Here is a 27,899-nt window from a genome sequence, read left to right as displayed (position 1 = left end):
ATAATTTAAAACAATTATATTACAGAAATTATCACAGCTGGTAATAGAAGCTATCACAGATTGTACAGTATCTGTTCAACATACCCTGCCTCCGTAGAGGATTGAAGGAGGCTGTAGGACTCTACCGGTCACATCTGTCATTTCGTCTTTGACCATTATTCCAAATTCACGAACATAAGGGTCAGTATTAAAACTCGCACTCCGCATCTGAAATTGAAAGGAATGATGATATTTCTTGCAGAAAAAGAAGTTATTTTTATGAGATCAAAACTTTTTGAGATCACCTGTATTTGGGCACATGCCCCTTATATATGGGTGAAGCCACATATGCACTGCCTCTACTAATTCTACTGGGATACATGGATGCCTCAGAATTTGAAACAAAGCACCAAAAAACCCACTTGAAAACCTTTTGTGAGAAAGTAATTCTAATTAATGGAGAAAGGCTTATAAAAACAAGCTCATAACCTGTGCGTAGTGCAAAAAGCATTCGGTATCTGCTAATGGTAAGAAAACCAAAGTCCATTACTACACTTCACTCATGTTTGACTGAACACTCACCAATTTGCTTATCTCTTCTTGACGGTCAGGTGCTGATCTGGCAGTTGCTCGAATCATAGTGGAAGTTTGATTGTCAGTGAGTTTCTTTATGCATCTTTGTCCTGCCACTATGTTGCACACCTAAAATAATTCCACACAAAAGGGAGTCAAAAAACCACAACGCAACTGGTTTTTTTGGCTGCTGGGTGTTTTTGGGTTTTTTTTCTTGCTGTACTATAGTATTTCTAAAGTCAGAAACTAAAAAGTTTGCCAACATTTGTGGTTTTTTACCTCTACCTCCTTCCCCCATTCCCAGAATACAGTATTATCTAAAAGTTTACTTGCCTCTAGAGGAAGGTATGTGTGTTTCTGCTCCTGTCCAACTTGTAAACATGGAAGGTGAGGATAGCGTAGAACTAATTTGTGCCTGTCCTTAAAATACTGAGCTACAGTGCATTCAACTGTTTGTCCATTCTCCTGCTGAAGCGGGAATCTATTGGAAATCAAACATGAAAACAAGCCTTTACTTTATGTAAAATACTTTCCCACACTTGCTCAATACATTCTTGGCACAAGTTAAGCTTATTGAGATTACACCTACCTTGCTGAAATGATGCAAGTGTACTTCTATAATTAAGATTCCATCACTGCCACTACCGTGTGTCTTCTAACAGTACAACAGAAGACTATTTCTCTAACATTCTTCATACCTGAAGCTATAAATTAATTTCCTAAGACTGGGTGCCTTGGAGACAGACTAGCGTCTCCTGTTTATTTGGGATGTTCCTAGTATTACATTTTATGATATTCCACACACAAAAAAAGGCAAGCCTGCTATGGGAGTCACAAAACCAATTGTTGCTTCAGAAATGCATTTCTCTCTTTCCGTACATTACAAATATATTTTGGAATATGCACACACATCTGCATATACATCAAAGCAGCACTGCACCACTGAAAAAACATAAAACAAAGCCCAAACATATAATTACCAGATTTAAGTACTGATCAGTTATCTCCTTGTGAAAAGCTGGTATGTTTTGTTCCTTACGCTACTTCCTTAAAAATGAGAATAAATACCTCCACATTCAGGTTACTTGTACATCTCTGGTTAGTGATAAAAATAAACATTTATTCCAGAGGAAGAATAGATCGGTAATAATCAAGATTACAAAGTTGATCCCAATTGGCACTGCTTTTCTACTCAACTGTTCTAGGAAACATTATGCTACCAATAGGGCACCCTGTTCTTCCAATGTTGAAGAAATCCATAAACAAATAAAAAAAACCCAAAACACAAAACAAAAAAGACCAACACGCCACCGAAGATTTAAAATAAAGCAATTGGTTCAAATGCCATGATGTTGATTAGAGAATAGAAATAGACCAAAACCAACAGCAAAACTGTGAAAATTACTTGAGGTGCATTTTAAAGGTACTGACCAAAGAAAGTATTGTTTTTCAAGACAACTTTTCCTGTGTCAGTAAGGTAGGCAAGATACTTTTCCAGCCTGAGCTTAGACATAAGCTTAAAAAGAAGCAAAATACTTTACGTTTGGTGACTTGCTGGTCGTCTGGTGACATTGCACACTCTGTACTTCCTTTTCATTTGTCCACAGTGTGTTATCTCCACCTTTAGACCTACAAATTGGAAAATATGTATCACCATTTCTTCAAAATCAAGGTGTTAGCCCCCTAAATTGCTGCACAAGACCACTTAAACTGTACGGTAAAGCTATTTGCTATTTAGCACATTCTCTGAGCACTGAAGGGTATATCCCAGACAGAACTCAAAAAACCCGATCTGTAGTCTTAAAATTCAAACCCCCTGAGCTTCAGCCAAAGCTCAACAACAAATTCAAGAGAAATGGCAAACCCCAAAGCCCCAAGAGTTTGCAGATGAAGCTGAATGCATTTTGTGAATTCCAATTCTATACGTCTAAGGAAGTCCAGGATGGTGAAAGGACAAAAAGGGCACACAACCGCCTTATACTTTATGTCTAAACATACAACGTCTGTGAGACCTCCAACTACTGCAACCAACTCTGAACTAAGGAATTGGGGCGGGGAAAAAACCCATAACATTCTCTAGGAGCTCATGGGAATGAAGTCACAGAGCTTCATTCTTTGTGAAGGCAAAGATCTGCTGCAAACTCCCCTGACGGAAAAGCCAAGCCCACCTGAAAGCCAGCAACTTCCAGAAGAAGAAATTATCCACCTGAAATCAGCACAACACAGCTACCTGTAAAGAAGTGTTTCTAACTGACCACTACCCACAAATATAAGCTTGAATGCAGCATTTTTCTGCTTTTAGTATGTTCAGACAGAAACAGATATATGTGGACTATTAGAGACAGAAGCTGAATGTGCAGGGATAGGAAAGAGGGGGCTGTAGACAGGAAAACCTTCTATATCTCCACATGTATATAAACTCAGGCTGCTGCTGAGTAACAGTGCATATTTCCCCTATCTGCCAAAGGCACTAATAACTTGCCAAACATAGTAAGCTTTGCACATAATTTCTTAGGGTTCTGAGTGTCATCTATTATGACACCATCAATAAAGTTTTCCTGAGTATCTCTGAAATCTGTATCACAGTATATTTACCTTTTAATAAGATAAATTTTTACCTCAATGCCTCAATTTGCAGCTAGCTTTGCTGCAAATGTGAGATGAGTACTTTATCTGAGGAACAAAAATCCTCATGGAGAAAATTACAATAGCAGCCAGCAATTCAGTGCCTCATTATTTTTTCAAAACAATTACAACCAGTACAAACTCAGGATTTATTTATACTTCTCTTGCTAACTACTTCTTGGGCAAAGATGATTTTGTGGAAACAAGGAAGCTGCATGATATATTTATGGAGTTTTTCTTTTTTAACGTGCTTTCTTCCTGTCAAGCATATCATGAAGGAAGAACTTTGATTTTCCAGAAACCTTCAGTGAACAAAACCAGTAAGATCCATTCCTCCTATTCTGATTCAATTATTACATATTAGAATAACTGTAATTTAATTCCAGGAAAGTATATGTATGGAATATACTTAAGTATGCAAAAAACCACTGCTCAAGTATTAGTAAAATCTGGAATATGAAAACCTTGACATCAGTAACAGGAAAAATTTAAGATCAGGTAATGTTAAAAAACCATGAAATCCCAGTTGTTGTGAACATTTTGAAATCATCAGATTAGTAACTGAAGTATTTCTGTCATGGAATGGGATTGGCACTACCAATATGCTTCAAAAGTGAAAAATAGGAATTTTTTGTATTTCTAACTTAATTTGTATTTAATTTAGAGATGGGGGTACTTCGAGAAGAGTAAAGCACTAGAGTAAGTATAACTTCTAAATACAATAAAGCAATATTCATGTGGGAAGATAAACTGGTTTTAAGGAGACTGACATAATAAGGGATGCTGCTCTGCATGCTGAAAAGATCTCAGCAGTAGCTCTACGATGAGATGCTCTCAGATGCCGCCACAGAGCAGTAATAAGAACCTACACTTAAATGAGAAGCTTGCACAAGTCACAAGCCAATAATTAATCTCGCTAGAATAAATTATCATGCATCTGCTAGAAAGTTTTAGTTCAGCCCACCGCTTGGGAGTAAAATGTATCATCTTCATGGTTTCACTGAAGAACTTTCATTAAGGGCAAAGCTAATTAAACCACTCTGTATTTGCCACAGGCAAAATTCATGCACATATATAGTTACTACAGATTCTTGAATATGTAGTAATTATGTGCATACCTGAGCCCTAAATGTGGCTGGTTCAATAAATAAACAAATATGCTCACTTCACTTTTTGTACTAGCAATTCATCAAATCTGAACCCACATACTTATGTGAACTGACCCAACTTTGCTTCTATTCACAAAGTGACTCACTCAAGCTACAGAGATTAACTGATGTCGTAAGAGAAAAAGTAGACTTAAACATAACACTGACTTCTGAAAGTCTTGAAATACAAGTAATAAAATGACTCTTGCTTCTCAGTTTTGCTCAGAAAGTGTACATGCCTTGTTCACTATGATGATCTGTCTCCTAATAAGGCAACCACTACAGAAAACATTCTGAATATGTAATGGTAACACATCAGACAGAATAAAGCAGTTTTATGTAATTTAATTATTACCTTTTATTTCTTTGGTAAACTTTACCCTTTGGGAATCTGTCAGAGGTTTTTGTTGTTCTTCAATACTTTTGAAGTCCAAAACTTCACATACAAACTCGATAACTGGCTGTGCTTTGTAAAATGCAGTTGCAGATACTGTAGACAAAAACATTAAATGCTGTAAGACAACAAGACTGAGGACATTTTTAAGAAACGCTAAAGGAATAATTTTTTGCCTTTCCATTGAAACAGAAAGAAGGAACAGGGAAATATTTTTATAGGACCTACCATCAATATTTAACATCATTTTCCATAATGAAGGTCTGACTGATTGATGGAAGCCAAACCAAACTTCTCTGCCACCACCCAATGGATTTGAGCACCCTTCTGATGCTGTAAAAAAAGATCGCCCCACAGGAGTATATCTGCAATAAATAAATTCAGATCATAAAACTAAAGCCAAAAAACAATTGCAGTAAAGCCGTAACTATTGCAAATTCCTACAAAAGCACAGAAACGTGTTTCAAATGGCCAATAATCTGAAATTCCTGTCACGGCTCAAGTTATGCCTCTCAAATTCCAGCTAGTTACAGTAAGAAATCGGCTGCTCCTCATGTTTACATTTATTTTCAATATATTCCTTAATATACCTACTAATTAAAACAAAAACACATTAATAACATTTTCTGTACTCTATTAAAAATTCAGTTATGCTTCAGTAAGAAAATAAACAACTCTGCTATTGAACAATGTAATAATCTCTCCCTTTACTTGTGAATAGCTTCCTCTGAAATCCAGGGAAATTTTGTGTGGGTAAACAATAGATGTAACAAATATTTTTGACACATCTTTCGTCTTGGTAATTCCATACTGCATGCTTAATAGCAAACTAATCAAAACCAGCACCAATATTTCTCTGAACAAAGATGTCTGACTAACTAGCCTGAGCTGTTTTCTGTGTTGCAAAACACGACTGAAGTGATTTTTTTTTTTTATCCTTAACGTGAGGATGAAGTCAACGTACTAAAAGACTATTTAATGATATTTAGATAAATTTAACAAATTTCCCCTGTTTATCCCTTCAGAATGTGAAAGTTCAGCCCTACTAAGCTTTGTTCCTTACTTTCCAACTAAACGTAATTTGAACAGTGGTCTTGAGCAACTTGTTTCACAGCAGCAGAATTAAACCCAGGATCTCCTGGGTTTGACTGCAAATGCTGTAAATCCTACCTGCTCAAAAAAACCCTCAAATAATTTGCATATTTTTCTTTTTTATAAAAACCGCTCTACTAGTTGACAGCAATACCCGCTCCCCCCAGGACAGCATCTTTTATACAAAATTGGCAATAAACATCTGCCCAAGGATACAGAGGAACAGGGTAACACGTTTTAAAACCATTCCTACAGATCTATCAGCTTCCAACCATTTTCCACTTCAGAAAACAGCCCTCCACAAGAAGGAGGGCTTCCTTCTCTGAGGCCTACAGAGAAACGGAGTGCAAGTGAGATGGTAGGACACCGCTGACCTGAGAGCACACAAACATGGAGCGGGTCTGAAGACCACTGGCAAAAGGGACTTGTGTTCAGGCTGGAGGCTACTAATTCCACCAGATGAGCAGAAAAGCACGGTATTAGCTCCTGCCTAAGCATGCCATTGCTAGATAGCTATTATTTTGGTTGAGCTGTGAAAGCACATCCTACCCAAAAAGCCTCTGAAGCGATTGAAATAACAATGCAACCTCCTAAACAACATCAGTGTCTTCCCCTCACCTCATGGAAGGCAAGTGCCTCATCACTACATCCAGTGCCTGGATGGTTTCAAATGGAACACTTGGCAGCCGACCAGAAAGAGCATCATGTAAAGCCTGCAAACTCACACAGGACATCCACTTTATAGCCACCTTAAATATTCTGTCCTTTCCTTCTCCTGGCAGCGTGACCTCCAGCTCCACCTGCAACAATGCCAAACAACAAACCAAGATGATTCTTTCCATTTAAAGGGGAAAATGGAAGGGGCTTGGAAGGGATGATGGATTCCTCCAAACAGTGCTATAAAGCATGGGAGAAGACAAAAAAGCAATGATGAAGAAACAACACACATTAGGTACAGCCTCTTTTTACAGCTAGATCTTTCCAAAGGTGTTTCAAAAAGCTGGCATGCTTCCCAGCTGGCATCTATCTTCCTTTTTGAGGCAACATTATAATTTGGAAGTGCTTGAATATCAACTGGGAGGTCTTCATGAAGATCCGATAACTCGAGTTCAGATACCTAAGACATACTAATGCATCATTGCTCATGTCAGATCCTGCATGCTTAAAACAAAACACGGTCTATCACTACCTGCCAAGATTCGTGAATTACTGGTATTCAATCTCTAGAGGCCAAAGTACTTCATATACTATTACTGTAGACATAGTTCAAACAAGAGAAAATAAAATCTACAAGGAGCTTTCAAAGAGAAAACAAACACACACCACTTCCCCCAAACAGAAGAAAAAACCTACAAAACCCACCAACCCAAAACCATCTTATTTTTGAATACCAAAGACAAAATAAAGGATGACTCCCAAGTACTAGTGATGCTATCAGGCAGGAAATAAGGGCACTCCTTTGACATGTTGTGCCCTAGTTTGAATTTTTTTTTTCTAAAAAACACTGGCAAACTACACTACAGTAAGTTAATTCACCCAGTTACTTGTAATTACCTGCAATGCTGATTTCTCCTCTTTGTTAAAACAAGAAAGCCTGAGCACCAAAGTTCTTACACTGACTAAAATTTAAGCTTGTTTGAAATGATTACCAGTTCTGGGAGTGACTACAAGAAATAACAAGATCAGAGTATCCCTTTGTGCTCGATATACACAAAAACATTGCATTTTCCTGTCCTAAGGAACTTACAATTTAAATATAAAAGGCATCCATTTAACAGACAAACTGTGATTAGTGGGCTAGCAAAACTAATACATTGGTAACACCAAGCTAATACATGTAATCATCTAGTCTTTTGCGACAGTAAGCTTTTCCAGTCGAAAAATAGGAAGAAAAAAATGAAACACAAATAATAAGCCTTCCTGTACACCAAAAATACGAGTTGACAATTTATAGTAGGCAGTCAAAATGAGTATTAGTTGCATCTCTCCTCTAGTACAAACATCATTCACCAGGAGGCTCGAGCAGAGGAAGGAGCTGTACGCCTGTGGGAGAGCAACAGGAACTAGAATCTGTAATAGCAGGGTCACTGGTCTGAATCTGGCTCGGGTGGCTAACTGCTGAAAAGCTGTGCAAATAAAGGTCCAGGTTTTCAGCCGACACAGGTTGGAAGCTTTCTATGAAGTTTTTTTTTTTTCCACTACATCAAAAGTTCTTCATCTTACTTCTCATTTACAGCAGATGGAAGACGTCTGTTGCATCTGAACTACATTTTCCTTTTAAATTTCTCCAAATCAAATTTCATAATTTCTGCTATTCCTGGTACTGTTGATACTTAACTAATCTGATTAGTAACAACTTTGGTACCCTTAATCTAAAAAGGACTTCCATTTGACCCCTCTCCTGGTTTCAATTTACAAAACTCCTTCACTGCAATGGAATGAAAGATGATGAAAAATGGCACTACCTGTGTTGCAGTATCCATGTCTCTGGTAGAAATAAAGGACCCAGGACTGAAGAAATTCTATTCCAGTTGCTAGACTGCAAATACCAATTAAGTTTAGCATCTGTGATGGTGAATTTGCACTGCTGTATCTGGCCCAAACAGTTTCTGCTGCTGGGTCTAACCCCACTTCAAAACAGTTCAATTAGAGTCACTGCTCAAATAAGTAAGGTTTAAATCCAACTTTCCAGCTTTTTTTCCTTTAATATCTCACCCAATCCTACTGAAGAGTTTGTTTAAAAAAAATAATCAAATCAAATAATAAAAACACATTAGGACCAAAAAATGCATCCTTTAACCACATCAACAAGATCACATATACTTTTCAGCACTGCTAATCAAAATATTACTAAGAGATTTGAACTATTTATCCCACTCTACATTTTAAGGGCAAATAAACACTCATGTTTGACAGGGTAAGAAAATATGAAAAATTTCAAGACAAAGTAGTTTTAAATCGGAATTTTACCATGTACTTTACTATTGAGAATTAACTCTAAAGACAAATCTAATGTTTTTATTTCCTACAGTTTCACTGGTCACCTGGACCTGCTGTTAGAACCTATGAGGAAAGAGGAACCTTAATATCTTCATACCTTGACAAAGTCCTATACACTTCTTTCTTCTCCATGTGTACCAATAAAAACTAAAAAAATATTCTGTTAATAGATTACATATTCCATATTTGTTCCAAAAGGTCTAAAGACATGAAGGAATTAAAGAGCAAAAATAAGGTACAATACAAAAGGAATGAAAATAAGATACGATAAGCATGAAGGCCAAATAGAAAATTATTTACATAACAGAAAAAATTATAAGAAGTAGGGTTGTCAGCAAGGTCAAACAAAAAAAACCCAAAAAACACCAACCACCCCAGAACAACCAATTCTGACAAAAGATGAGGACAGAGTGCATTAATTAAAGAGCAACAGGAGAGGGGGAAAAAAAATGTTGGCAATTTAGTGTCAGTCTTCTGTTTAGCATCCGCTCTTCTACTACAAATGCACACCGCAAGTAAATCAAGGCCTTCTTCCATTGAGATTAAGGATCACCTCATAATCATTGTATGTTCATTAATCTTTTCAATATAATCCTAAATGTAATCAGATGTGCAGTAAACTTATTACATTTGTTATGCACAGAACACCCAAAAAACCCCCCAAAGAAACCCAATCTAATTATGCTGGAGGAAAGTCCTAATACCTAAAAGCTTTTTACTGGTTTAAATCACGCTTAAACCAATTTAGCACCATGTAAAAATTTCCCTTATTAAGCTAAATTTCCCCACGTCCGATTTAAACCAGCTGAAGATTTATCTCTAGTAGCTCTTTTCTCTAAGGTAATAACATTAATATATGTATGGCAGAACAACTGACAAAGTCCTATATCCCATGGGAAATGGGAAAAAATGAGTTTATTAAAAGCAAGCCTAAGTGTGACCCACAGATGAAACTATCTGAACCATCTTGTGCTAACCTCCGCTAAAAACTGTCCTGATTGACTGCCTGCTGCAAATAATCATCACTCTGGCTAGGTAATTGTCCCACCCAAAATGATTTAACAAACTCATTAAAGTCAACCTTTTCCCAGGTGTAGATTACAACATTCATTAGCATGGACACAAAGGAACGGGGGCATCGAAAGCATTTCCTGCTGACACACAGCCGCCAGACTTCTTTTTTTACCATGTATGATTTAGTACATGGGCTTCAAAATCCAAATCATCGAGATATGAATTTTATTTGGTCAGCAGGCATTCAGACACAGAAGGCACAGGATGAGGAGGTCATCTTACCCCGTTCCCAATCAGAGTAGGGTCAGCTTGCATCTCACAAAGTCTCATTAGATCTAAGGATTAATTTGATCCCGGTTTGTTTATCCTCCATAGGTAACCATTTTTCATTTACCCTTACTTAGTAAATGCAGGACTTCATACTTGTCGTAAAATATATCAGATAACCACAACTGGGAAAGTATTACAGTTATAAGGTAACTCTGCATGCATCCAGAGGACTTGTTTAAACCCCTAGGAGACACTCATTCCACACCATTCCACCTTTGGCAAACACTTTGCACTCTTATGTGTCAAATCTGTAGGAACTGGAAATACTATATGTGAAAGCGGAGACAAAAAAAAAATATCTCCAATACTTGTAATGATTTCTTTATAGTTTTCCCAGACATTACCTAATTGGTTAATGAAAAATAATTAAGACTGGAGTAGAGACTGACCTTTACTGGATGACATTCACTTAAATACATTTGGGGGAAATCTCATACGAGTCATGTTTATTAAGAGCTTGATTCAGGTAGAACTATTAACTATGTCAAGCACTGCACAGGCACACAATGAAACAGCAAAGCACAGTATGAAGTATTCCATAGCACACTGCTACTGAATTTTAGAAGACTTGAGCTCTGTTCCCAGTTTTATCAAATAAGCAAATCTCCACATTTCTCTGTATTGCCCTTTCCCCCTGTAACATTTTACTTTTGTATACTTGGGTTGTAATCGATTTCTACTGGATAAGACAGTCTTCCTCTGTAACTGTGCATGCCTCACTTTGCACCGACACCAGAAGGGTACAACGGCCTCTGGAAACTATTATAGTACAAATAAGCAACAAGAACAACCGTATCCTCAAATGTTCATTGAAATAAGAAAGGCCACAGGAAATTCAATCTGATAATAGACCACAAATACGTAGGCTAAATTGTTTTATAGGGTTTGTGTGTTAGCGTGTTCCAACAGAGTCCCTTCTACTTCACCAGTCAATGGTCACACATGCGGGTACACATCACAGCTACAACCGGAGTGACTGAACAAAGAGGTCACCGCCCCACATACAGTGCTAGCAAACAGAACATGTCAGTCTTCTTCAGTTGCCTCGAGGTTAAGCTAGCAGGTCTCAACCTGTGCAGTTTAAATTAATTTAGCTCTCACGTCGTAAAGGATTAAGGAAGATGTTCCATACAGGCAATACAGGGATGGAGGCGTTTCTTCCAGCTAGTGGATAGCAAGAATCAGCTTACAGTGGGCTTTGATGAGATTAACAAGCTGACACAACAGCTTGCTGCTGCCCAGAGGGGTGCTTCTGCTCCCCTCTCCCAAATTCAACTGTGCTTTCACTTTCTCCCTAGTGCCAGTATGGAGCTTGTCTACTGTCTTGGGCAATTGAACCATCTCACCAAACCACCTGAGTGGTGAGAGAGGGAGGAAAGAAGGGATACGGAAAGGGGAGTGACCACTTTTGATGGCAACAAGCTCACACTTCTGTCCTGGAAAGCCACACCCTGAGCAAAGTGGCAACAGGAAGAGACACCTATTCCAGAAATATAAATTACTTTCTATCGGTTAATATAAAGGTTCTACAAATATGACATTAAAAACCTCAGATTTAAAACTTTTCTATTTAAAACTTACTTTATCTCTCCCAATGGGAAGCGGCATAGCTGTATAAAGGTTTTTTCTTCCATCAAACACTGGTTTGCGATCCCCAAAAATCTGGGTTTTAAAGTGCTGAACCATATGCTCCACTATTTCTCTGAAAACACAAAAAGATTATATTAATTCAACTTCTCAGTGTTAAGCAGCAACACACACTAACACCAGTATATATGAATGGAGACATTAGGTAAATGAAAGGGTTGCCCACTGTTGGGTATTAAAGGCAAGATTTGTTTCACTGATCTCAATTAGAGCAACCTTTTCACAGATGAAACTGTTTTCTTTAAGCAGCTATTTTTAGCATTTTCAGATTAAACCTTCCCTTCCTCTTTTCTGTGATCTACTAGAAGTGGTAAAGAGAAAGCTCATGCTCTATCAAGCTCAAAACGAGAGGTGCTTGGTATTCTCCTGGGGCTTCTGTTCCCCTCTCTCACAGCTCTTTCTGCAGAAGACTACGGACCAAAAGCTCAGCAGTCCAAGAAGCTTTCAAAAAAACATCACTATCCAAGCTTACAGCCTTAGTGTAGTGTAAGGACAATAGTTCTACGACAAAGTGATAAGCAAACTTTTTTGCATCACACTGAGAAAGGTTATTTTTAGATGCAATTTTTTCACATACACAAAAAACCTGGGATCCACACAACAAAAGCGGATATGTGCGTTCACTAGGACCTGTGCCTATTAAAAATACATATTCATTTAAGCATTGCCAGAATTAGGTTGCATGTTTGTTATGAATGCAGTAACCACACAAAGGTCTTGTCAAACCACAGTATTTACACACTGGTCATGCAAAGCAGTTCAACAGCCGATGAGAGTTCTGCTGGAATAACAACACCCCTTGATGCCAAAGGTCTTTGGTCCGAATGTCCCAGAGACACATCCCTCAGGCTACCTGTATCACAAGGGTACAGTATCTGAAATCCATCCGCGGCCTGCAATACACTGCCTACAAGATCCTTAACACACAGCTTGAGGCAAAAGGGCATGAAGAAGTTAAACCGACACAGAAAGGAAACCACTGTTTCTTCACCACCAGAAGTCAAGTAGCTTCAATACCACTGTCAACCAGCAGCTCACAGATCCTGCAGGTGACTATTTCATACTCCTTCACTTGGAAAGGTAATTAACTCAGCATTAAGTCAAGATATTATGGTGATGCAAAGTTATGAGATGAAACACTGAATGCGTTCAAGAAAAGAACGGAGACACTTCTAATAGTTTCTTTGCTGTGTCCTAAAGCTTTAAGGCAAGATGCGACCACCAAAACTTGTCTGACCTCCTGAGAAGTATGAAGAAAACAACACAATAATATCTGCCTCGGGTCTACAAGCTCTGACTGAACAAGTACATTATTTGGAGGCTGGTTTTCAGCCTTGAGTTAAAGACTGAGCAAAGGAAAACCCATTCTCCTACTGACCAAGTTCTTCTGGTGGTGAACTAGTTTTATAAAAATGAATGCTTCCATTTCATTAAGGTTTTCAAGCATCATTTAGCAATTTCAATTTCATTTCAAGCACATTTAGCAATGGTCCTTCTCTGCTGTAGGTGGAGATATCTCAATGAATAGTAAGTTATTTTCTCCATGTGACGTTAAAAGAAGAGTTACCAATTCACTAGCTTCAGCCCTTTGGGACTACCATTCCACCAAGATCACACAAGCACAGCAAGAACTCTGGGCCAGTGACTGCAAGCACAGTTCATCTTGAACCTTGTACGAGTCCTAGCTCCCCTCATGAATTAAACCAAGGACATCCTTGGTGCAGAACCAAACTCACATTGCCCATTCTGCCCCCTTTAACTATCCAAATAAGATCTGGCCTTTCTGCGACATGTGAAGAACTGTAGCCAGACCATAGTAATTTGGCACAGCAGCACACTGACTCAGCTGTGTGTTTTCCACTCCAGCTCATGTCTCATCAGCATGGAACCTGCATGTACACCGTACACATCCCTGCAGTGGGTCTGCAGGGCCACGGTCCAAGATGGAGTAAGTCCTGGAATAAAACTGAAGAATGAAGCTGGGACAGAAAACAGAGTAGCTTAAATGAAAATAAAATCCCCCTCTATCCTTTCTATAGGTTACAACATATAAAGTAATGATTAAAACTATACTATAAATATACATCTGAATTATATAACCAAAATACTAGATATACGTAAGCCAGCTGAAAAAACTATCATTTAGAATTGTACTACATGTGCATCCTGCATAATTCTGTGTGTAAACACAAAAATATAGGTATACATGTAGGCCTGAAAGGTCACAGCTCACAAAAACCCAGGCACAAGTGAGTGCGTGTACAGGGTATCTCATATAGGAATAAGCACTCAAAAGAAATAAAACATACTTCAGTAAGTGAATCCCATTCGTATTCTTCCCACACTGTACTAAGAAACATGCACCATACCACTGTTGAATGTGTTTATGACATCTTTGTTTACTGCAAAAAGCATTTAATCTTATGTAGATTTATCCTTGCTCCTGTTACCGCAGCAGAGGGAGTGACTAATCTGACAAAGCAGAGCAGGTCAGCAGCTGTCAGTGGAGAAAGAACTTGCTACTGAATGTAATCTGCCTTTTCAGTGAGAAAAATTGCTTTATTATTTAATAATTATGCTCTCTGCTATTGATGAGCAAGAACACACATGCTGGACCATAACGGACGTGTTCACACTGAACTACAACACACACAAAAGCTGTGCAGCTCTCTGGTCCCTGAGAAGCTAAAGAGGCATGGCAATCTGCATCAGTCAGCAGCCTGCCAGTTGCCAGGACTGGAGCTGGTGGCAGGATGTACTGGGGATATTGGTTAACGAAAGCAAAGCCCTCACAGCTCCCACTACTGAAGAAATGACTGCTGAAAATGTTTTTCAGCACTTCAATGCCATAAGAGTATCTTGGTGAAATTAGCAGGGCTGCCCTTGGGCAAGAAGACAGTTCAGCCTAATACACTTACAACAGTGTTTGCTTTGAAAATTAAATTTAATTCTCAACTAGCTTAAAAGTTAAATTTATAATAGATCACCACAGAAAGGAAAAACAGGACAGCAAACCATAGTGATACTCTTTATGGAAATGCCATCAGTGACTTTTTAGTGTAATGATGGATAAAGCACTCCTGTTTATTAATTCATGTTAAGAAAACTTTGTCTTTCAGGTGGCTTTTTTGACTGCACACTTTATTCGTGTTCATGAGTGCATATTTTACCCATGTGACCTTTTTCAATATGGAAAAGTTTTGCTTTTGAATATATAAACATACCATTCCAATCCTCTGCAGTCAAGATGTAGGTAGTTATGAAGATGACACTTGCGGTTTCCAGTTAGTGCCAAGTCTTGTTCTCAAGTTTCACTTCTGGCAACACCACACTCTTTCAAGTCAATGAGGTTGCCACACTCTGACTAATAGGGCACATATGCAAAATACAAGACCTAATTGGTTGTTTCCTTGGCCAACTGATCCATGTTTTCACCTTGCTGTTTCAGGAGCATCATCTTTCCCTTATATAGAATCTATTGATGAAGGCCAATTTCTTACCTAATTTAGTCCGTCCACGATCCTCTCGCAGCAGCACAATCAAATGGGGTTTGCCTCCCCGTGTTAGTAGGGGAGGGTGGGAAAACAAACTGGTAGCACAACTCCCTGCTGAAGGACCTGCCAGCCAATTGCACTCCAGTATTTAACCAAGGAATACCAAGTAATAAATACTAATATTTATCAAGTTGGCTTATATTGACCTAGCTCCACTACAGTTAGAGTTTATCCATCTGTCATCTGTGGCTTTGATCAGCAGCATCTTAAGATGCTGACAAGTGTAAATCAGTCAAAATAAGGGACAATGAGCACTGAAATCCTGGATTGGTACAGAAAGACTTGGAGAAAAGAAGTGCCCGTTGATGTATATGCAAAATGTGAAGCTATCAGTACAAACAGTGACTAAAGACAGACACATCCTGCAAGACAGCAATGAAGCCAGGCACATCGCTCTAGCATTTTCAAAGAAAACCAAGAATGTTAATAAACTGAGGAAAAGCAAAGCACAGTATTACCTGTTAACTCTTCTAGGACATTTTTCTGGCTTTATATCCAATTCATAATGATAGATATCTATTTTAGGAATGTCCATTTCAAAGAAGTTGGCCTGCAGTTTAATTGTTCTCCCAGATGTGCCAAAATCTGGTCGAGGAGGGGGTTTGAAGGCATATCCCTGTATTGGTGGTGGCAACGGTGGAGGAGGGGCAAGCACTGAAAAAAAAAGAAAGCACAGATTAGACATCAGCTATATCAAACTGACAGGTAAACAAATTTACAGGCTATTTGACCAATGAAGCACAGCACATTTAAACCAGTGACTTTGTTTAAACAATCTAAAAACTGGGGGGGGGGGGGGGAAAGACCCCAACCCTGCTATCAGGAGTCCATGAATTCTGTCTTTGTCCATGCTGGTTCACCATTTGCTGTATTTCCTAGCCCTGATTACTGAACAAAATCTTTAAATCAGTTTTCCTGATTTTCCTACACTACAAATCAGCTGGGTTAGAATTTGAGAGGCCAAGTGGGCGCTGCTGGGAAAGTGAGAACCTGATCTTCGTTGCAGGGAAGAACCTCCATTTCAGAAAGGACACTGAAACAAATCACCTAACTGTGTTTATTTGAGCAAACACCTATAAGATGGAATTTCTACCACTTAAACCACCTTTGTGATCACATTTGGATGAGGTGCATGCATCTAAAGCGAGTACAATGCATGTATTTCAGCTATATACATTTTACTCTAATGACCGTACTGCACAGCTTGCTGAAGAGGTGAATGCAACACAGGAGCTGTTCCTACACACTGCAGCTCTCTGGAAAACGCTATGTATTAGAATTAAACTATATCCTACTGCTTCCTTTAATCAGAAAGCAAACAGCAAATAGTTACTGCTGCCGTACTGTATTCTTCAGCTCAAAACAGCAGCTGTAGATGAGACAATGTGAAGAGAAGCATAATAGCTGCCTGCGGTTTTTTTAATCCCGGAAATCCCATTAAAAATTCACAGAGAAGTGCATAAGGTACCAACTAGAGTATTTAAGACTCCTGCAGTGCCAGTACTCAGGTTTTCTGTGGTCTAGAGCAGTAACAACTTGCAGCAAAGCCTCCACATGTGAAACAACGCAAGAGGCTTCTCATGACTGATGTAAGAATCCAGGTGTGGTTTCCTGGGATTATCAAATTCAGTCCTCTGCTAGCACCAGAAACAGTATACATCCCTTCAGTGACAGATCAGTCACCACTTCTCCACCTGCACTTTCCCTACTGGAAACCTGTTCTAGAACTGTGATGTTCCAATGCTCAGAAACATCCATTTTTATTTATTCATTGTCAGGTTATACTCACTGACCTTCAGCTTAAGTACTCATTTTATTTTTAGATTTAAACAAATTCCCATTTAATTCTTAATTCTAGGCTATACTACTTCTATTAGTCTCTTCTCATAAACTAGTCTACATTCTCATCAGTCTGGTCATTTTTCAGGCTAATACATTTTCAGCCCACCTTTCCTGAACAAGACCAAGTGTTATTCCACACAAGGTCCCATCAGGGTCCAGCACAACCACACTGATGCTTTCATCTCCCGACTGGAAACACCAGGTTAAAGAGCCCTAACTTGCTTTTGCCTCTTGTACTACTGCTTTAGAACGGCAGCTCCTGGCCATCCAGGGATCAGTCGGCACATGTGTGCCCATCTTGGTTGCTTATGACTGATCATCTCCCAGTTCACTATTAACTCCCAATCACATGATCTTTAAAATTTATTTATATATATATATATATATATATATATATATATATATATATATTAACCTATATGTATTGCCCTGCTGCTTTCTGTATGATGCTCAGGTCCTTCTGACAATGCCTCCCATGCCCCATGGTAAAGTCTCATGTCCTTATTCCTAACATTTGTGCCAAGATTGTCAATGAAATAATAAACAAGACCATTCCCAACCTTAGTAGCATCACTTCCCTGCTTTACCCTTCAATACTCCTCATGGCCAGTTTCCCACTGATCAGTATCTCCTTACTTTACTGTTCTACTAACCTGACTTTCAGTACCAATTTCCCCACATACCTGATATTTCATCAGAATCCAGATAGTTTGGTTTGACATTAGGAATATGATAGGGGGTTTTGTTAGTTATTTTATTTATTTAAAAAAAAACTTGGGTTTTCTCATTTGTTTTACATTTCGGAAGCTTGTTTCAGATCTTGTCTTCCAAACGTTGAGGCATACACCCTTCTGATGTCATGTTACAGAAGTTAAATTTGGGTTTTTCCACCCTCTCATACACATTAAAGTCTGATTCTCCAACACTAATTTGCTCAATATTTTAAAGATGCTTGTTGCTAAAGGCTTGCATTTCCATGCTAAAACTTCAGGTTTCTGTGATAAAAGATTATTCCATCTCCCTAATTTGAGTACTCCTTCAGTTCTGCTTTCAATGGAAATATAGCAATCCTCAGTTGAATATTATTCTTACTGTTTGCCTTTGCAGTGTCAACATCTGTAAAGTGAAGCATCTTCTTGGGTTTCACACAATAGCTCTAGACTCTTGTCTATGCCATCTGCCTGCATCTGACCTTTCCTATTTACATCCCTGAAGGCAAGTCCGAGTACTTAGCTGACTAAATCTGCTAAATTACTTTTTTTTACAAAATTACTGCACACCTGGACTTCTAAGACATGAATTTGTCATCTTTTCCTAACATTTAGAGGGCCTCTGCTTACTTCAAATATTTTTCTGAAGATGATTAACTCACTCGGGTGCCACCACAGTCATCATATCCTCTTGCTTGGTATGACAAATTCACAAAGTGTCCATGTCATTAAGTGGAAAGAATCCTCTGCTTTGGATATGACAACTAACCAAGTTATTTATAGCATTATCACTACAGTTGGAAAGTAACGTCAAAAATACTCCCACAAATATTTATACTTGAAATATGACAAAGCTTTCCATTACCCACCTCCAAATCAGATCAGGAAGATGTGCACCAAGCATCTACCTCTACTCCACCAGAATCTTCTTTACCATCATTTTCCCAAAGAAATCTGGCTTCCACCTATGATTTCAGCCAGCCTTAACACTTTACAGCTCATCACTGCACACATTTTTATTGCCATCTTTCTGTTAACAGTACATTCCCATTTGAAAACCACGTCCTCATCATTAACATTATTCTATGATTTCTTTGTGTCATTCCATGATCCCCATAGCACCACCCATTCGAAAAATATTTTCATTTTCTGCCCAGGCTCCTGGTATTTGTATTTTAACACTTCCATTTCTTGCTACCCACACTCTGCATTTTAACTGCATTATCTATTGCCTTACCGCTAGCACCTGGTCAACTATTTTCCCATCAATATTAAGCATTTCCCTTCTCTTTGCCCATTCATTTTTATGCCTTCTAACATTTCTGTATTTACTGCCACATCCTAATTCCCCTATCCTTCCTTTTCCTGTGCCAGATTTGGTATATCACAGCCAGTTTTCAGAAATACAAAAAAAATAAATAAATTAAGATTACAAAATTTGGAAGTGCAAAGGCTAGCATCATGGAGGGGGGAACACACCTCCCCCAAGCTATTTATGCTGCAAAATTTAGTAATTTCATAATTAAGCAATACATCCTCCTCCCTCTATATTAAAATAGGGTTGTTTAGTACTTCTCACAGGTGTGTACTGAACCCGTATCTATAAGTGATCAGGGATCAACACAAACGCGTGTTGCTCAACACCACCATTACATTCCTCCACTGGAGTTTTTGTGACAAACAGTAAATAAAAAAAGTGAGTGCATATACTCAGTTTTAATAACAACATGAAATGCTGAGAGAAGCACAAACTCCTGGAGAAAGATGTGATCACACAGTTTTATAACCTGCATGTCTGATGGAGAAAAAAACCCCAACACCGAGCTGTTCAGAAAGCAGGACTACTACCACCCTGTATTTTCATGTTAAACATTTTGTCAACGATTTTTTTTTTTTAGGAGCAATAGAAAAAACAATTTTAAGAAGGAAGCTATTTCTGGCTCACCTCCTTAATCAAACTTATTTAGGGCAGGGTGTTGCTTCAAGGAGATAAGTACTGTTTATTGAACAGCAGCACTGACCCGATAAGCAGTCAACTTGTATTTTTGCCACATAAAACAGATACATATGCATTAACTATAGAACTGAAGGATGCGAATTGAGCTTCAAGGGAAAAAACTGAATATTGCAACTGTTGATCCGAATTCACTTTTTGAACTACTGCCTCAAATTAAGGTAGCAAAATCAAACTATCTTGTGTAATACGCATTACAGCAACCAGTTGTGAAGTGTAGTCACAAGATACTGAATTCTGTGCCGATAGGAGAGGATACAGTCTTATTGCTCTGTTCTATTAAGAGAAAAACCCATGAACCTCAATCGTAAAACACAACGGCTCCATCCAAAGTGATTCCGTTCCCCCAACTCCTTGTTCAAGCATGCCTGGATAATTCCCATCACTGGCTCGCTTCTAAACATGACAGAAGCCATGCCAATATGAGAACGCTTTTCGTAGTGCAAAAGTTCATACAAGGGAGGATTTGCAGTGTGGTGAGGTGTGTTACAGAAGATACTGCCGGCCACCAGGGCTTGAGGTGATGCCCTGCCCAAGGAAACATGCCAGAATTCATACCCCAATGCATGTTACTTGCTCCATTCCTGTTTTTCAGAGACTCCTTCATGAACACAGCTGATGCTTTTGGAGAGACAGAATTTCAAAGCATCAGAAGATCTACATGCATACCTGGATTTTACTTTTAAAATGCTGTGAAGGGAAGAATGAATCAGAAGAAAGATGAAAGACTAATAAATCAGAGCATCCATGTGATAAGTATCAGAAGCTCTTCGCTCATTTGCTAGATGACAGTATGAATAACGAGAATGTTTCAGCCTTGATATGATGACTGAGACCATCAAGAATCCTGTTTTAAAGGTGTGAAATAAAGTTAAGCTGGGTATCGAATAGTAAGGTGCCAGTAGACTGTTATCAGGCTTATTTTTATCATGAAAAAAACAGACTTCCTATTATAATTCATCAAATTTACATAAACTAAACATCCATAGTTATCAGTCTTAAAAACTTCAATTTCTACCAAAAAAGAAATCTGGAAAAAGACAGATACTAGAAAAATAACAGTATCATGGCAGTTTTCTGAAATAAAATTAATAATCAAGCAAAACTACTCTGTCAGAAGAGAGTGGCAAGGGAAACGTGGGGGCAGAGGAACTCTGCACAATCACAGAAACACTGTTCTAGTACAGATTTTGCAAATTGAAAACTATTGCAAATGCAAGGCTGTCTCTGTGCATGCTCCTACTCCAGCACTTCTTGTGGTTCAAAACTAGAGATAAGAGAGCAGTGACTCAAGGAGTCAGCTGGCCAAGACACTCTCAGTATGTAAAAGGTGTGAATGAGCCACTCTCGTTCAAGAGAGTGGCTCAGCTTGTCTACTCCAAAATCCATACTATTATGTAATGATAATTTTTCAGGGCCATTTAATTTATAACCATTTCCCAGACTTTGAGCGTTCCTTTCTTTTGTCCTCCCTTCTTCACCATTTTTTAAAGCTTAACTGCTTTTTTCCAGGGTCTGCTCAGCACCCTGGAAGCACTACCAGTCAGCACTGAACTTGCACACTGAAGTTTTTCAGCAAAGAATTACGCAATTTTAATGTGCAGTCATAGGCCTAATGAGTTACTAAATAAGAAGGGGCCAAACTAGTTGCATCTAAGGGCTTGTCGACACAGGAAACCATCTGAGCATAATTATACTAGCGTAATTATATCAATAAGTTTCCTTCTGTGGCAAGTCCTAACACACATTTAATAATCAGGTGATGTTTCACAACTCAAAAGTATGTTTTAGCATTGAGCTAACACAACTTACATCTGTCATAGGAAGACTCTCTAAAACCATTTTTCTAAAAATATATAGTCTCTAAATGAACTAAAAGGAAGGAAGCAAGCCTTATTTGGAAGCTCCACTTTCAGTTAAGGTTTCTAGTATCAGACAACAGGGTGACTCTTCTGGATCATCACTACAGATGTTTTCAGATATTGCTGAGCAACAACAGATGTACTTTTCAAAGTATTTGAGATACACTGACTACTTGATACCTAACTATTTAATAAAAAAAGGCAAAATGTCATGCTAGTATACAGATTTTTAATTCAATACGTAATGCAGTTCTCCTGCAGACCTTGATTTGATCTACCCTGCTTGCCAACTCCAGTCTTGCAGACACCATGGACTATACAACCATTGCACACATTGCCTCCAGGTCAGTTACTGATTCCATCACACAGACACAGAGAGAAAGCATCGCTTCTTGGAAAAAAAAGGGGTGTAATAACTTGTCCTCAACAAGTGATCAGCTATTTCACCTTCAGAACTGCAGGAAACGAAAAAGAGACAAATGCGTTTATAACAATCAGGTTAAAAAGAACCAAGAATGGCAAAGGAAGAGACACACCTTCTGGAAAAGGCTCTCCAGCAGCCATTGCAGAGGTGCCAAGTATCATGAACACAAAATAACAGATGTTGGAAGGGACCAGGTTGACCTGTCCAGTCAAGTTTTGAATATCTTCAAGGACAGAGTTTCCATAACACCTCTTACAACCTGTTCCAGTGTTTGATCACTCCCATGTTAAAATAAACTCGTTCTATACTCAACTGAAGTTTCCTGTGTTCGTTTCTGCCTCCAGCCCTGTTCTGGTGCACCTGCCACAGGTCTGGCTCCATCGCCTCCATAGCTTTCTCTTAGGTAGTACAGACATCCAGAAAATCACCTTTTAGCCTTCTTAAGGTTGAACAAGCCCAATTCTCTTAGCCTCTCCTGGTATGTCATGTGTTCCTTCCCCTAACCACCTTGGTGGCCTCTCACTGGGCTTGCAAACAGGCAATGTCCTCTGTTGGGAGTACACTTTGAAGTGGGAGAATGGAAGACTTGGAGAGGGACCACCCCATGGTGGGAGAAATCCTGTTTCCAGAAACAGTTATTCAAATACCAGTAATAGAGGGAATTCAGAAAGAACGTGGAAAATGCCCAATATGATCTGTACAGAAGTTGTATGCATTTTATTTACACATATATATGGTCAGAGCAAGGAAAGGAATACAGGGAGTTCAGCCTTTTCTTGTTAGGACCCAACAAAAAAACCGCAAAGCACCTTTGGACTGTCTTCCAAGTTTTCGTACAGTCTGGGTTTTATGGAGAAGTTTAACTTTTGCAGTGCCTTTCTGTTAAGAACTGTTACAGAAAGATAGGCGAAAGGCTGGCCGTGTTTGCTAAAAGATAAGGAAAGCTCAAAGCTGCAGCTCATAGTCCCTTGATATTATGGCAGCAGAATAATCTATATTGAACCTCTACATCTGTCTCTGACGTCCATTAAGCATGTTTTAGAGCATGGAAACTAAGAGTCCTTCAGTCAAGCTATACATTGTTGGATTAGATGATGTATAACAAAGGTTATCCCCAAGATCGATTATCCCCAAGAATTCAACTAACCACGAGAAAAGTGCTGGAGGGAAGCAGAACGGATGATGTAATCAGAACTGTAGTTAAATCTAGTATCTGTTACAGCGTTATCTTAGATATCAGCTGTCCAAGGTTCTTTACTAAGGTGTGATTGCCAGAAGATTTAATGAGCTTTTCTGCTAATAATGCATCCTCAAGAAAAACAGTACTTGGTAGAGCCTAGTAAATAACCTGATAAGACAACTGGAAGGGAATGGAAATATGTAAAGAGCAGAAGGGAGAAACAATTCTTACATTTTTCATGCAAATAAAGCATACGTAAGACTTCTTAGGACAACTCCTTTAACCTCTTGCTGAACCCCCTGTATGCCAGTAAGTTGTACAGCATGCAAAGTGGTCATTGGACACATCAAAATCGGCTCCTGACGTTACTTGTCCTTTTACTTCGTAGCAAAGTAAACAGGCAGCACTATTAACAATGCTTTACAACTCTTGTTTTATTTGCTCAGGGCCACATTTCTGCTTTGAACTGGCTGCAACTCTAGCTGTATACACCTCTGCATGCTCCAGCACACAGGTTTAAGGAGTCATTTGTATCCATCATTGGGATCACTAGGTCTGCAGATCTCCACTTCCTTTTCTTAAAGCTCAAGGTTACTTACTCCTTGTTTCTCTCTCCTGTGTCTGAGGCTAGATTTTATACCATCTTTGTCACCAGAGTGCCTTCCCCCTCTGAACACACAACTGGTAATCTTTCTCTCATATTCCCCATGGGTTTCCTACACATGTATCACCCCACAACTGGTAAATTGTTATTTTCCTGGAATGGTCCCTAAAATGCTATCAACAGCTAGATCTCTTGGAGATACGGTGTCTCCACTCCCCATCACATTCAGTCTGCTCCTGTATTTCTCTCAAACACCTGCTCAGCCCAGGCCACCATGTGTCTCCATTTACACTTGGAAGCCAACCCTTAATGACACTTAGCTCAACTATCTTCTTGCATTCCCCATTTTTTCTGCATGTGTTACCTTCCTGTTACTTCTTTTCTCGCTCTGCCCATATAAACTGTGCCCAGATCCTGTCAAGGATTTGTATACAACTCCTTTCACATAATTTTTGATGTAGCCCCTCTCTAAACGTTCTTCTGTTCTCTCAGCTAGCAGCTAACACACTTTCTAGCCACAACACATTGCACATGCCAAGGTGGACGATCAGAGCTAGAGCTGCTTCAATACCAATGAGCAAAAATGAAGGAGCTGTCCTCATATTTCATTACATCTTAAGTCCCACATAGGACTATTGAGACATTTAGGGATCCCACTCTGCCAGACTGCTTCCGACTCCTTGGTGTTATAATACAAAATTAAATACCTTAACAAAGAGTCAAAATGCCAGATAAACAGCATTGCCTTCAAGCCTGTATCTCATTAATGTTCTGTAGACCTGATCCAGACATTATTTTTACTGAATAATTGCCACTTACTGCAAAAGAATTCAAGTAATGTTAACTTTCAAACCAACCCTTTTATCTGGTGAAAGACATCCATGGCAGGCAGGTTGGGCTAGATTATCTCTAAAGGTCTCTTCCAACCCAAATCATTCTGATTGTTTTGCCTGGAATAAATAATCAGTTACAGATCTATTGCCCCCTTGGTTACCCTCGTTAGGTTTTGACCTCTGTAACATAGAGATGTGATCTCTTTATAGTGCCAGAAGTGCTACGATCCACAGAGACCAGAATCACTCCCAGACACCAATGCTGTGAGCAGATGTTGCAGTCAGAGATGAAAAGAAACAAGACATTAATCCAGTTTGCTTTGCATTGTTATAACCACATTTCAAACACAAATATGTGAAAGACTACAAGAACAAACTGCCAGAGAACCAAGAAGGAAGAGATCCACGCCTTAGCAAGAAAGCAGCAGGTGAGAAACTAAGAATGGTTCTTCCTAGTCCACACTGTCCCTTCTTTGGGACAATGCCAACTAGCAGAAGACACCAAGTGTTAGTACATTCTTTTTCCTCCCACATTCTCCTTGCAGCCTAGATCTTCAAAGCTATCCTCCAAATTTTCAAATACTAACAAGCTGGTTCTCGCCACTCTACCAGCCACCTGCAAGTCCAGTGAGTGACAGAAGAGCACCATTAGAGCACACAAGGAGTCTACAGAATGTAAATCATCTATCCTTACTGTTAATAAACCAGGTGGCTTAACTGATCCCTGTATGCAAAACTGTACAAAGTACTACTGAAATCCTTCTTAATGGATGCAGAGAAATGCTTTTAGTTATGAACTGCAATGTTGAATTAAGTCATCCAAATAACGAGCCTCATCCAAACAATAGAGGGGATGCTTATGGTTTACCCACAAGTCAGCAACCCTGTTTAAAATTAAATGTGAATCCAAACTACAAAATAACTCCATCTTCAGACAAACCTCTACTCAATGAGGGGGGAAATGGAGAACATTTAGTGCTATTTATCACACTTGACCATAATTGTAAATTCACTTTCCCATGCCTTAGAAAATGATGTTGAACTAATTCCAGATGCCTTTTCTAGAAATTTGAAATAAAGGATATAATAGTATTTTCTGCATTTGTAAAGAGCAATGCCTCCGTTCAACACACTCACACTTCTCTGCCACTCTAAAAAGCCTATGTAGTGAATGCATACAACTCCTACGAGAAGAAAACCCCACCCACTAGCACCTATTCCTCCTTTCATGCTGCTTCTTCTCTACAGAAGGTGAGACAAGACATTCTGTATTCATCATCCCACATTACTCTTCCCTTCCCCCTTTTTTGCTGAGATGTTTCATTTAGGCTAGGAAAGAAACATGGCTACCCCTCCTTCTGTATTAGCTGACACTTGCAACTGCAGAGGCATGCCAGAAAGGGCATAACGTGCCCTCCACTGTCTTGTCTTTAATCTTTTTTTCTTTTTTTGTTGTTGTTGTTTTAAGTCTCTAAAAGGCTGGTAAAGCATGACTTCTTTACACAATATTGACTCTTCCAATAATATTTACTTCAATGCACAGACTTAAGTTTCCATCAAACTACTTGGTGTGAAAATCAGATGAATAAGCACTTGCATTCGGCCCTGAGCAGAGCCCCCATTCCACCTAGTGCCAGGTGCACAACTGAGCTCAGCGAGGGGTACTCAGCCCCAAATCCCCTGTATTAAGTACTTCAACACCTTTTGCACGCACAATCTGCCATCAAATAACAGCATTAGGACTGTACACCTTGCTAAGACACTCCATTACCTCTACACCTCAACATCTTGCTACTTCTATATTCCTCCCCCAGCCCCTTAGAAACAGTAAGAACTATAGCTCGTGAACAGATGCTGGATATATTAAGTCACCTGAACCAGCGTCATAGTTCTCAGCACAATGTGGGTCCCCCAACCTTTCTACCAACACCTTTCCTTTCCCTTGCCATTACACCCCATGCCTCTCCTCCAGCCTTCTGTATTACTAGACACATTAGGGCCCACGTGCACTCAAGCTCCACTAAGCTTAACAAGCTCAAATGGCTTGGGCTTTACTCTTGCCACTGGCATATCTTTCTAGCATACTGGGCCTCACCAGCTGGAAACTAGTGCCACAGAGGCCCCACATCCACATTCCCTGGGGTATTCACATTGTATATAATTTAATGAAACACAGAAATTATTTGTGCTCAGTTTATTAAAGAAATAAGCTAGGATGGCTGTATTTTGCGCTGTACCTTTGCAAGCACATTCATAGCCCCACAGATTTTGCCTAGCATTATTTTTGTATAAAATCTAAAATTAAAATGTTTAAGTTGTCTTCATGCCTAAAATATTTTTAATTTACAAAACTTCACTGTTGAACTGTAACTCAGAAGCAGTCATGCCTTCTTTGAAAAAGAAACCTTTTCCCAAACCCACACTGGATTAATCTACAAAACCATGAAACTTCTCATGGCTTAGTTTCAAAATAGAAATCTCACAGTTAAGAGCTGAGGTTATGCTTTATTTTGTCATTTTAGATAGTGAAAGCAGCTGTAGGAGCATCTTCAACACGCAAGAGATCTAACAGTATCTAATGCGGTTTCAAGAGATAGGGTTGTGGTTTTCAGCATCGCTGAAAAGAGGGGTAAAATGCAGCTTCAGAATAATGGAATAACTGAGATATGATGGGACTGTAGGCTTTCAGCAGAACTCCCCTATGAGAATTTTTTTTCCTATTACATCTTGGGGTTTTTTTCCTCCACCTGTTTCTTGTAAGCAACTTAAATTCTCGTATTAGTTGATGCAAACCAAAACTCAGCTGTGGCACTGTGCCATCCCAGTCATGACAGCAACGCCATGGGAGGAGACAACAAATTTTGTGAGACCCCACCTCAAGTACTGTTTTCAGCTTGGGGCGCCCCCCAATATCAGAAGGACATGGACCTGTTGGAGCGAGTCCAGAGGAGGGGTACAAAGATGATCAGAGGGCTGGAGCCCCTCTCCTATGAAGACAGGCTGAGAGAGCTGGGGCTGTTCAGCCTGGAGCAGAGAAGGCTCCTGGGAGACCTTAGAGCAGCCTGCCAGTACCT

The 27,899-nt window shown here is 39.2% G+C and overlaps 1 protein-coding gene across 3 annotated transcripts in view; it reads right to left on the bottom strand.

Moving 5' to 3' along the window:
- The window catches only part of AGO2 (argonaute RISC catalytic component 2), a 64,882-nt gene that overhangs the window by 27,817 nt on the left and 9,166 nt on the right, over positions 1-27,899 (bottom strand). The window contains exons 2-10 of one of the 3 annotated variants that reach the window (XM_040585720.1): positions 15,815-16,010; positions 11,737-11,857; positions 6,430-6,614; positions 4,948-5,084; positions 4,681-4,815; positions 2,094-2,181; positions 886-1,033; positions 562-681; positions 85-207 (exon numbers count right to left, since the gene is read on the bottom strand). In XM_040585720.1, coding sequence (XP_040441654.1) covers positions 85-207; positions 562-681; positions 886-1,033; positions 2,094-2,181; positions 4,681-4,815; positions 4,948-5,084; positions 6,430-6,614; positions 11,737-11,857; positions 15,815-16,010 — 1,253 coding nt within the window. Of the gene's footprint in view, positions 1-84; positions 208-561; positions 682-885; positions 1,034-2,093; positions 2,182-4,680; positions 4,816-4,947; positions 5,085-6,429; positions 6,615-11,736; positions 11,858-15,814; positions 16,011-27,899 lie in introns of those variants that run through there. The other 2 variants (XM_040585721.1, XM_040585722.1) reach the window with 2 other exon arrangements.

The sequence above is a fragment of the Falco naumanni genome, chromosome 3 (genome assembly GCF_017639655.2).
Source record: "Falco naumanni isolate bFalNau1 chromosome 3, bFalNau1.pat, whole genome shotgun sequence".
In the NCBI taxonomy this organism is placed as follows: Eukaryota; Metazoa; Chordata; class Aves; order Falconiformes; family Falconidae; genus Falco; species Falco naumanni.
The sequence above is the reverse complement of the archived record's forward strand: the minus strand, read 5'-3'. Positions and strand labels throughout refer to the sequence as shown.